This window comes from Excalfactoria chinensis, chromosome 18, assembly GCF_039878825.1.
Source record: "Excalfactoria chinensis isolate bCotChi1 chromosome 18, bCotChi1.hap2, whole genome shotgun sequence".
In the NCBI taxonomy this organism is placed as follows: Eukaryota; Metazoa; Chordata; class Aves; order Galliformes; family Phasianidae; genus Excalfactoria; species Excalfactoria chinensis.
Genome location: NC_092842.1, coordinates 6,919,101 through 6,931,103, shown reverse-complemented (window position 1 = coordinate 6,931,103; position 12,003 = coordinate 6,919,101). Strand labels below are relative to the sequence as shown.

The 12,003-nt window shown below is 49.2% G+C and overlaps 1 protein-coding gene across 4 annotated transcripts in view; it reads left to right on the top strand.

The window, feature by feature from the left end:
• The window catches only part of TRAF1 (TNF receptor associated factor 1), a 112,438-nt gene that overhangs the window by 97,709 nt on the left and 2,726 nt on the right, over positions 1–12,003 (top strand). The window contains exons 1-10 of one of the 4 annotated variants that reach the window (XM_072352487.1): positions 1,848–2,017; positions 3,411–3,632; positions 4,157–4,241; positions 5,936–6,034; positions 7,673–7,834; positions 9,532–9,603; positions 9,876–9,944; positions 10,210–10,647; positions 11,005–11,182; positions 11,722–11,870. In XM_072352487.1, coding sequence (XP_072208588.1) covers positions 3,424–3,632; positions 4,157–4,241; positions 5,936–6,034; positions 7,673–7,834; positions 9,532–9,603; positions 9,876–9,944; positions 10,210–10,647; positions 11,005–11,182; positions 11,722–11,870 — 1,461 coding nt within the window. In that variant the 5' untranslated portion in view covers positions 1,848–2,017; positions 3,411–3,423. Of the gene's footprint in view, positions 1–1,847; positions 2,018–3,410; positions 3,633–4,156; positions 4,242–5,935; positions 6,035–7,672; positions 7,835–9,531; positions 9,604–9,875; positions 9,945–10,209; positions 10,648–11,004; positions 11,183–11,721; positions 11,871–12,003 lie in introns of those variants that run through there. The other 3 variants (XM_072352486.1, XM_072352485.1, XM_072352488.1) reach the window with 3 other exon arrangements.

Below are 12,003 nucleotides of genomic sequence, written 5' to 3'. Positions count from 1 at the left end.
ACATCCTGTTTTCGGTTAACTGATCTCATATGGGGGAAATTTGTCAGAGGAAATATCTCTAGTTTGGAAAGTACCAAAAACTTCTCTCTCGTTTCTTTGTGTAATTCAGCACCTATTGAGATAGAGCTGTCATATTTTCGAGAACTCTTGAGGCAAAAGCAGAGGAGCAAGCTGGCAGCCTGGATGGACGGCCTGGAGGGTGACAGCACGCAGTGTCCCTTCAGCCCCAAACCCCAACTCCCCATCAGTGTGGCAGCAATCTTTCTGAAATGATCAACTTCCCCAATCTTAACAATTGCCACATCCAGAACTGCTTTTAAAACCGCTTGAAAAATGAGCTCACTTCCCGGCAGAAATGCTCTGGGACAGACTAACTTGCTATGACTTCTCACAGCACATTATAAAGCAACGGCAGCAAACGTCTCCAGCCGTACAACCTATGGTAGATCAAGGTGTCCACACAGGTTCTTAGCTCTGTACTCAGAGCACCTACAGATCTACGTGTAGCACAGAGGAGTAGAGAGAAGGAAGTGGAGATGAAGAGACATTACATGTGATTTTGCATCAATCTATAAGGCAAGCCTTCTGCTCCTGCAGGTGGATCTTGGTATTTCAACTAGAAGCCTCAGAAGTAGCTGATAAAACTGACACGCCGTTCCTCTTCTACAAGATCATCTGCCACCAACCCTTGCTGACACTGTTGCTCTCATGTAGATTGTGTGTGCAGGTGCCATGGCTGCAGCACAGAGCAGACCACCACGTGCCCGCATCGCTCAGTTCCCATCTGCTTGTGCTGTAGCAGCACTGCTGAGCTGCCTGCGGTGCTTTTCACTGCTGGGATGGAGGTGTTTTGCCAAAGGGTACAAACGTTGTTCCCTCTTTGCAGTGAGGGAGGTAGAAGCATTCAGCAGGCTTATGGTTCATCCAAAGTGCTTTAGTGATGTATGGCAGTAAGCCGGATGGGCCCCTAAAGCTGACCTCCAATCTTGCATAGTGGTTCTGGTGGTGCAGCTGTGGAAGGACACTGCCTGTACAGCAGAGGAGCTGAATGAGGGGTGTGAGCTGAAGGTGGGAGAGCCTAAAATGGTGAAGGAACCAGAGCAGTTACCTGCTTACATGGGGATGCCACATGCATGTCTTCTGCATAGTGCAGACGTTTATAATAGTTCCTGTTGTCTGCAGGGCTGCCTTGTTCCCAGAAGCTCCATCCTTCCAGTCTGTGATTTAATACAGCCAAATCAGTTTGGCTCTGTGTTTGGTATTTGTGGCAGGAGGGCAGTCAGCCCACGTGACGTGCGTGGCACTGTTATCTGAGCAAACACAGCCCAGAAGCTATCAGACACTCGGTGATAACCAAGTAAGGTGATGTGCTGCTGCACTGTACTTGGCAATGAACACCTGTGAGTGTTGCAGAGTGACAAGCCAATGGAAGCAGCCAGGGCACGATCTCTTTCGTTTTGGTTATCTGCTGGGACTCCCCCCCAGCTGTATTCCCCACATTTCTTTCACCGGGGAGAACGAACAGATTTGCATCTGAAATACTCTTCTTACCGACCCCTGGGCGCTGTGGTTGCAGCACATGATTTCACAGCAAACCTGCCTTATGCCGAGAGTGAAACTTCAACTCCCAAAGGCCCCGCAGAGCTGCGCGCACCCCGGCAGCGCGTGCACGCGCCTGGTGCCGGGACTGCGCCGGAGGGCCGGGAGAGCTCCGCGCTTTGCTCAGCGCTGCCGGGAGCGAACCCGGGTGTCCCGGTTGTGCGCTGGGTGCACGCGCAGGGGGCGGTTTTCCCTCCGATGGTGCTCTGGACCCCCGGAGGCTCTGAGTGACCCGGGCAGCACCGCACCGACCTCGGGATGTAACCGCATCGCTGCGCGCTGTTATCCGCCGGCTCGCCGAGCCCTGGGCCTCCTCTCCCACCGCCCGGAGCCGGACCCGCCCCCAGCGGTTGTGCCCGAGGCCGCTCCTCCGCTCCCCGCAGCGCTTTGCCGCTCCGTGCGGCCTCGGCGTGCAGAGGTAAGGGGAGCAGGGAGAGGCCCCGCCTCGTGTCGGCCCCGCCGGGGGCTCCGGGGGGCGGACGTGGCGGCCGGCGGGAGGTGGGGGCGGTCCGGCACCGCTCGGAGCCTCCGCTGGGATCCCGTCCGCCCCGCTCGGGGCTGCTCTGCCGGGCTCCTCTCCGCCCCGGGGCTGCGGGCCGCCCGCAGAGGAGACGATCCCGTCCCGCACACGCAGCGGGATGCTGTTCGTGCAGGCAGGGCGCCCGCCTGCGCTTTCCATCCCGAAGGCCGCCCGCTCCGCTCCGCGCTGTACCCCGCTCGGGCTGCGGCAGCTCGCGGTGCGGCGGTGCGCGCTGCGTTTCCATCTTGCGGCTCTCGGCAAGACCCCTTGAGTCTTGCTTCCCTCTTGCTTCCCTTGAGTGCCGAGCGAGCTGCCTGAACCACAAGGCAGAAAACGCTGCTTAAAGGGATGTTTAAAATCCCGGGGATGCCCACCCAGCCCGAATCCCGGCCCCACCGCTTTCCATCCCTTGGGCGGCCCGCGGTGCCAACAGGAGGGCTGCAGGTGCTCAGAGCCCTCTGAGCCGGGCACGGAGCCGAGCTGCGGGTTCTTCACACACCGACTGTTGCTCATAGGGCCGCAGCTGCCGTCCCACCTCAGCCTTTGGCTGTCCCTGCTGTGTGCCCCAAGCACATCCCAGCACCGCATCAGGAACGTGGGGGTACCTCCACTGACAGCAGTGTGGGCATTTCTGAGCGACTGTCGGACCACCGGAGTCAGTTCTGGGTGTGTTCCCAGCAGTGTTCCATTGCACAGCCCTCATTTACCAGAAGTCACACTGAATGTGCCTTGCACATTTCCACGCGTGGTGCTCCGTGTATATGGCACCAACATGGGGCTTTTAGAGGCCTTGAGATTCCCTTTCTTCGTGTTATGGCTTCAGGAAGGTCACTGTGAGCACACTTGTCGCTCAGTTTCTGTGCATGTAAAGTGTAATCCCAGGTTTTGGCCCCTGGAAATGGAAGATTGTTGGGGATTTACTGTACAGGAAATAATTCTGTGTGCTGTGGACTGATGGGATCGTGGCTGTGAAGCGATAGGACCGTTTACTTCATCTTTCTATGAACTACAACATGAGGAGAAAACCCCAGCCCTTCATGTTAACGTGCTGTCCATTTTCACATCGTGCTCGAGGGAAATTTTACATCTGCACAGTAATTTCCTGCAGGTCCCGCTGTGACATATAGTCATGCACGTCAGCTGCGCATTCAGTCCAACAGATCACTATGATCACTGCACTGGTTCGGGGCTGCCCTGTGGCCTTGGTACCGATGTGTTCCCTCACATGGCAGTGAGCAGCTGCCTGCCCCTTTCTGTGCCTGTTTCTCTCCCCTCCTCTCCTCTTTGCCAGCAGTTCGCTTCAGATGGCTGAGAAGACAAGCAGAGGCCTGCAGGACATCCCCAGCTCTTCTCCTGATGAAAACGAGTTTCCCTTCGGATATCCCACTAGCATTTGTGAAGATGTGCCCGAACAGAAGTACCTGTGCAGCAACTGCAATAACGTCCTGAAGAAAGCCCTGCAGACGCTCTGCGGGCACAGATACTGCACTGCCTGCCTGTCCTGGATTGTCCGGTAGGTCCTTGGTGCAAAGCTGGCACTGCTGCGTGCTCAGTAGGTTGTTGCTGCTTTCAGCTCTTTGGAAGTCATACATCAGCCCTGCAGGTGGGCAGTGAAGCTGCAGCAGCAATCCCTGTGTGAGCTGATGGTAGCTTTGGTGTTTGGGAAGGCAACAGCAGCAGCAGGGTTCTAGCACTACTTAAATAGGTTTCAGCTTTATTTTTCTTGATCTAGGCTGCTCTCGCTTTGCAGGAATACAGGTAGGATTTACGGCCTTGAGGGATAAGACCTGGCCTTGAGGAATAGGGCGGCATTTTTTTGTTCCGTTGGTTCGTTGTTATGTTTCTGTTGGTGGTTCTTGTTATTTACTAATTTATTTTACCTCAGCGTCTTCAAGAATTGGGCTTTTAGTGAACAAAGACTGGATTCTGAGCAGAAATTACATCCACGTTTTCATTCATTTTGGTGTATGTACGAAGATCCCCTGAACTCCGGTTCAATAATTCACTGTTATTTTGCTCTTCTGTCATTTTACCCAGGAACAATAAAAATCCAGTTTGCCAGAAGTGTAAAGAGGAGGATCCCAGCACTCTGAGTGAAGGAAGCCTATTGGCAGAGGAAAGGGTGAGTTGTGGTTCACAGCCCATTCGTGTATCACTAACTAATACCAGACTATAACTAACTAACTATATAACTAAGACCAGACTAATTTGGTCTGCTCTGCAGAGCTCCCTTCTGCTGCTGGGTGGTTTCTCCAGGCAGATCCCTGTGCTGTTCTGTGTCCTGAGCACACACACAAGGTTCACTCCCAGCTCAGCTTCTTTCTTTCTATCTGATTACGTGCAGGAGCACCAAGAAATACACATTCTGTCTACATTCGTTAGGCAAGAATGAAACCCAGTAGTCAGCTGGTGGCGAGGTAAAAGGCAAAACATAGGATATGGCTGCACCAAAGTAAGGCTGCACTGAACCTGCAGTTAACACTGAAGGTCTCAGAAGAAAAAAATCCCTAATTCTGCAGTAAATTTCCCTGTAACAGTTTCAGGCATCATAGGAGCACAGACAGGTACAGCTCAGCCCTTATGGAGGTCTTACTGAGTGCTGACTGTCAGCTCTTTTACAACGTTTGGATTCTCATTGGGTCTTCTGGGACTTCCTGCAGTCTGTGGGTGGGTGGAGGTGCTGGGTGAGCTGATCTGCACAGGCAGGTTCTTGCTGGGAAGTCATCACCACAAAGGCATGATCTGCTGTATGGACCCATCCAGAACAAAGGCCTGGGCTTTGTAAACAGCATGACTAACAAAGAGCAGGTTTGTTCTTTGCTCCATATCTTCTCCTGATAATCTCTGCTTTACCTTTGCTGCGGTTTTGCTTGATGTTTATTCCCTGTGCTATCTGATTATATGTTTATGTTTTAAATAAGGTACTTGCACAAGAGGAACAAAAGGCCCTGTCAGGATATGTGTTTGCATTATCTCATCCCATGACCTGCTGCTGTGGTCTCTTCCCTCCCTTCCCTCTTATAACCTTTAATTTACCAGCCATTGATATACTGTAGGTGCTTCAAGTCTTGCCATGGTGCAGTTCATCAGGATTTCAGTGCCTCTATTTAAGTGTGGACATGATTGGTAAATACTTTTCCCCCCTTTATTTGTAAAGACCCCCTCCAGCCTCCTGCTTCCTGACTCACTCTGTGTTAGGAAATCTGCTGTCATCTGCATTGTGTACTTATTACTGTCTTGTTCCTGTGCCAGCGTAATATGCAGTATTAACAGTGTGCAGGGTTTAATCGTTAGCAGAATAATGGTACAACTCCTCGTGGTTACTATAAGAAAAAAGATCTACGCAGTCAAAAAACCATCTGACATGTGGTTTACATTTTGTGAGTACACAGCGCTGTATTAAATGGAAACAGTCCTGGCCTGGGAAGCTTAGGTTCACTGAAGAAGAGTCTCAGTCCTCTCCACTGCACTTCAGGAGGTGTTAATGACCCCAGTAATTAAATACATTCATTATATAGTCCACATAGCAGCACCCTCAGGGTCGCCTCAGCACATGCACTGCATGTGATGTGTGTCAGATTTCTGTGAAGGGGAACTCAAAGCAATGGCTGTGCTGGTGAGGTGTATTTTCAGTAAATACAGATGGCATCAAATGGTTTATTTCTGAATCATAGCCAAGAGATGATTTGATAATTATTGGACTCTTACTAACACCAAAATACTTGCTAAGTAGAGCAAATCTTGACACGGTCACTTAACTCCGGTTCCAGGAATGCATGCTGACCAGGGCTTTTCCTTCCTGTGTTTGCTTTCCAGGCCTTTGGGGATGCTGCCATTAACAAGGAGATTTCTGAGCTCAGAGTGCACTGTGTGACCCTTGGATGCAGCTGGTGTGGGACCATGAAGAATTTTGAAGTACGTTTATATTTCCAGTTCGCTGTTATCAATATCACGGAGTCACAGACCCATGGAACGGCTGAGGGTGGGAGGGAACACACAGAACCCCCCATGTCCCCCTTTGAGAGCTGCCTGCCCCACAGCTCACACTGCCCAGGGCCCATCTGTGCCCTTGAGCATCTCCAGGGATGGGGCCCCCACAGCTCTGGGCAGTGCCAGAGCCTCAGCCCCGTAGGTGAAGAACTGCTTTTCTGTTGAGTGTTGTCCTCTTTAAGACAAAACTCAGAGGGTGGTGATGCACTGGAGCAGGTTGCCCAAGGAGGCTGTGGGTGCCCCATCCCTGCAGGCATTCAAGGCCAGGCTGGATGTGGCTCTGGGCAGCCTGGGCTGCTGGTTGGTGACCTGCACACAGCAGGGGGTTGGAACTGGATGAGCACTGTGGGCCTGTTCAACCCAGGCCATTCTATGATTCCATGAATACGTGGCAAAAAGGATTTGAGAGCTGAGCGTGTGATTGTAATTGGCATTGCTGCGGCAGTTCTTAGGGGACAGCCATCTCCTTCTGAAGACAAAATAGGCTGTGACACAGTGCCCATAGAAGCTTCAGTAGAAGATACCGGGATAAACATTTTCTGTTTAATATTGTGTCTGTAAGCGTGGCAGTAGAGCTGTTGGACGTTGCCATGGGAGAAATCACACTGACATTTTTCCTTGGCAAGATGGGAAAGTGCAAACAGTGAGAAGGGAATGTTGTACAAGTTATTCTGAAGGTGGGTGTGAGATGCACCCTGACTGCTGCACAGAGGCCCAGATGGCCCTGCCCTCCTTTGGGGCTGTGCAGGGATGTCAGCACTCTGCATCCATCCTCCTGGTCTGAGCAGGAAAGAGCTCCTGTTGGAATTTATCACAAGTTGTGTGGGCTCTGTCCTTTGTTTGTTTGTTTGTCTGTTTTCATCTGATTGTTTACTGTGTCCAGTTTGGGGCACCTCACTGCAAGAAAGACATTGAGGCCCTGGAACGTGTTCAGAGGAGGGCTATGAAACTGGTGAGGGGTCTGGAGCACAGGCCTTATGAGGAGAGGCTGAAGGAGCTGGGAATGTTCAGCCTGGAGAAGAGGAGGCTCAGGGGAGACCTTATAGCTCTCTATAACTTCCTGAAGGGAGGCTGTATTGAGCTGGGGGTCGGCCTCTTCTCTTGTGTCATTAGTGATAGGACCAGAGGGAATGGTTTCAAGCTACAGCAGGGGAGATTCAAGCTGGACATTCGGAAGTATTACTTCTTGGAAAGGGTAGTCAGGCACTGGAATGCACTGCCCAGGGAGGTGGTGGAGTCACTGACCATGGGGGTGTTCAAGGAAAGACTGATGTTGTGTTGAGGGATATGGTTTAGTGGGAGCTATTGGTAGTAGGTGAACGGTTGGACTGGATGATCTTTTAGGTCTTTTCCAACCTTGGTGATTCTATGATTAAGTGAAGGGTCACCAAAAAAAGCCCTAGGAAAGGCTGTGGATTTTTCAACAGTAATTCTGGTATCACTGCAGAGTGGGACATACCCGAGGTTAGAAGGGATGCAAAGCAACGCTGCAGGGATGGGTGCTGTTTATAGATGAGTGTTTATCAGCAGTTTAAGACTGAGTTTGTAACTTCTGACTTCCAGGAGCATCAGGTTCTGTGTGAATACGCTTTGATCCCTTGTCACACTGGCTGCGGGCAGATGGTGATGAGGAAGAAACTTGCAGATCATTTGGAAAATGGATGTGTTAATAACGTGACCGTGTGTCACAAGTGTAAGCAGAGCTTATCCAGCAGTGAGTACCAAGTAAGAACGTTTATTGGTTTCAAATAAGGGTTTTATATTAATGGCTTAATTACTTTATCATCACGTTTTTGCATCCTGCTTTGATGGCCGCTGTTGCATGAGGAGTATTGTTCATTTCTCAAGGTTTGCTGATTTTCTCATGCTCATCTTGACATTTTAAAAGCTGCCCTTTATTTCCCCTCGTTCTGAAGCAGCAACATGGAGCAGATTGTGGGAGTGACACAAAGCGAGCAAATAGAAACTGCTCTGTGTTGCTGAAAGGGGGAAACAGTGTGGTGGGGCAGATGTGGAGTGATAGAAAATGATCTGTTCTTATACGAATGGATTGGTATTTTAGACATCTAAGAGATTCTTATATGAAGATACAGCAGCAGTGACCCACTGCTCTCAGTCTCTCCACCTTTACCAATCAGTCACTGGTCATGACTACTGCATTCCTGTAACTTAAATAAACCTCCCCCAGCCCTATTCCCCCAGGAAACCGAAGGTCTGAAGGAGTGAACCAGCAGCGAGTAAGAAAATAAACACACACGTTGTGCAGTAGCTCAGATGCACAGCATTCAAAATGAGTTGGAGGGAAGAAAAAGACTGTGGTGGTGTTTCTGGGGTTCGAAAGAGAAACTTCAGAACTGAAGGTGAAGTGACTTTATGAAAGAAAATTCCAGACTGCTCTAGGAAATATGCTGGCATGCAAGGGCCTTTCTAAAGATCAAAACCACCCCCTGTGTGGTTTGAGTTGAGAGCTGACAGTTGCTGTGTTAAATACACAGATTGCAGCAGTAGTATGAAGCAAAGGAAGGAGGATTATTTTCGTCTCCTTGCAGCCAGAAAAGTCAGGAAGTCTCATGTTAGCTCTAATGCATTCTGCATTAGCAAGTCGTGATGGAACATTTGGATTCCTGCCTTCAAAACATTAATAATCAAGATCCAAGAAGTGTCTGCACGTGGAACAAACTGTATAAAGCCAGTTTATGTTTGGGTTTCCCATGTATTCTCTCTCTGTTCCATTACCCACCTGCATCTCAGTGTATATGTATGTGTGCACATACACAGTGTGTTCATAGTACAGTTTGAACTGAGCAAGACCTTTACATTGCCAATCTTGTATCAGACTTTGCAGGATGACTTTGCAAAGCATCTGTAAGCAGTTTCCAGAAGGTTGATGCCCTGTAAATGTCAGATCAGAGTCGGTACTTTCATTTGACAGGAGCTGCATCTGAAGCTCTGCCACTGAACAGACCTGCAGGGCTGGGAGGAAGAGCTGTTGGCCTGGAAGCTCAGCTTGAGAAAGCCCAGAGTCTGCCCCTGTACAGTCAGCTCCCTGGGAGGGGACAGCAGCTCCTGCCTTTAACAGATGTGCCTTAGTCCCAAATTATTCTGTCTGAAAAGAAGCCTGAAATCACTGCAGCCTGTTGAATAGTGAGGCCAAGAGCAGCCGTTCTCTGGACGTGTGTTGTGGCACTTGTAGTGCTCGTAGAGAACTGATCCTTCCTTTATTTTCCTCAAATCTGTACCTTCCAGGAAGGAAGCAGGAGGCTAGCACAGAATTTCGTGCATGAAAACCCCTCTAATATTCAAGTGTCTGTGAAATGAGAGTAGCACTCCCAAAGAGAAGCTGTGTTTCAAAGACTCTTCTGTGAAGAAGCTCAGGCGTTTTACTGATGTACTCAGTTCCTTTCTTCTTGTTTTAATGACAGAAACATTCGTGTGAAGGTGATTTATATAGAGAGCAGAAGCATGTGCAAGCAGAAACACCATCAAATGAAAAGGTGGGTAAAAGATGAGTAAAAACGGTACAGGTTTATTTCAGTTCATGAAATAAATTCTTCATTTAGGTCCAATGTTCACCTGAGAACATCTTCAGACACAACAATTGTATCTGGGTGCTTTTTCCATCCTGACGTAGCTCTCATGAATAGCTGCACTGTGCTGCTCCCACAGTGGATGTATTGAATCAGCCTGTTTATTTGTGGGTAAATAAAAGACTCCCTTGAAGCTGCTGTTTGATTATTTTCTCACTTTTTCAATCCTTTTTCCCCAGCAGAACCATTCTGGTCTCTCCATCAGCACGGATGGATGTCGGTTTTCTGAGGTTGGCTGTTCTTTTGGGGTAAGTGAAAGTGCTGCCTTCAGGAGCACAGCTCCCTGCTGTGCCTGTGGCCTCATCAGCCTTTGTGCTTCAGGGCAGCATGCCTTGAATTAAGCATGTCTATAAAGGAAGAAAGAGCTGTACCTGTTTTTAGTAGACCAGGAGAGGTGATGTTGGAGCTGCCAGGGCTACATGGTGTGTGTAAGGTGCAATTTGCTCCGTGTTGTGGCTTTATTTGGCCCCATGATATTTGTATGGAGAATGTATTAACCATATCTTCTTACAGGGCAGCAAAGAGAAGATAAAGGAGCATGAAAAAGCTGCAGTTGGGACTCACATGCTGCTTCTGCTGCAATACATAAAGCAACTGAAGGCAAACCTGTGCACCGCTTCCAGAGCTGCAAATGGTTTCATCCCACAGACAGAGCTGAATGTGAATGGTGCAGAAAAAAGCATCTCTGAGCTGTGCATCCCGGGCAGTCTGCAAATCAATGGGGGTCTGGAAATGGACTGTCTAACCAGAACTTCTGTTCCCAGAGATGAATCTATTGTACAGCAGCTAGTGAGGGAGAAGGTGATTTCTGAGCTTGAAAATAAGCTACACGTCTTTGAGAATATTGTGGCAGTGCTCAATAAGGAAGTGGAGACCTCCAACTTGGAAATCACGGCCTTTCAGAGACAGAGTGAACTTGATAAAAATATAATACGAGGCCTTGAACTTAAGGTAAATATTTATGACCAGCATTGGATTAGTGCTTGCTATGTAGATAACAAGTACTTACACGTATCAGAGAGTGGTGCTGTAGAGATGGGGACAGAGAAGAGGAAAGGCACAGAAGCTGTGCAGGGTTGTGTTCTGGACACATCAACAAGATCCTTTTCTTGTTCTGGATGTTTTTGTCAATTGGGCATCTCTAATATTTGTTCTTTAAATCCACCCTTAGGCACATGGGTACTCCCTTGAGTGTTAAGAGTTTGCCAGAAGAAATCAGAGGGGATGTGAGGACCTTGGAAGGACTCTGCTGCTTCTGCAGTGCGTGGGGATGGAGTTGACTGAGAACTGTTTTGTTTTTCCTCCTAGATTGCAGAGTTGCACCGCTGCCTGACCCAGAAGGACGCAGGCCTGAGCAGGCTTCATAAGAGCCTTCTGTTCTCCGAGCAAACCTCCTACGATGGGATCTTTTTGTGGAAGATAACAGATGTTAGCCAGAAGCTACAGGACTCGGTGACGGGAAGAGCAGTCAGTTTGTACTCACCAGGTAAACGTGTGTTAGCAGATCTCCATCCTTTAGAAAACACACTGATTTCTCTAGAATGAAATGCTTCTTTCTGCTCCTGGATGGGAGGTGCTTTAAAGTAGTTTCCTGAGCTATGGTGCTGTTTGTGTGAAGGCATTTTGCTCCTGTCTGTGACTCAGGGCAGCTGTGCTGTACTCTGCTGCAGAGCTTTGTTCCCTTCTGGGTTTTCCTTTTGCATTTGCCCTCTGCTGCAGCTACTTGCAGTGACATCTGCTGGATCTGCGTTGTCTAACCCACAGCCTTGGTGCCTGGTGGTACTGAATGGTCTCCTGCTGCAGTTCTCTCCTGTGTGAGAAGTGATTTAATTAGGGAAAGTATCCCTATGTGGCAAGGTATGAGGGATTAGAAGGATTCTTGTTTATTTGCTGTACTGACCTGTGTGTGCTCTCCTCATCTCTGTGCTACCAAATTTGGCACAAGTCTTTTCTGTAATGTGTCAGAACACTCGTTTTGCCTTTATTGCAGAGGAGGCTTTATTAATGAAGCACTCTGATTTTCAGCCTTCTACACTGCAAAGTATGGCTACAAGGTGTGCCTGAGGATTTATCTGAATGGGGATGGGATGGGAAAAGGAACCCATGTTTCACTCTTCTTTGTTGTCATGAAAGGAGACTACGATGCCCTGCTCCCATGGCCTTTCAGGCACAAGGTAAGATGGGCAGCATTTCATATCTGATCTGAGCAGACACCCACTGCTTTGGGCAGGGAACTCGAGACAATATTATAGTGGAGGAGAGAGTGTTGTCTCATGTTCTTCCGTGATGGCTGATAAGCCATACGTT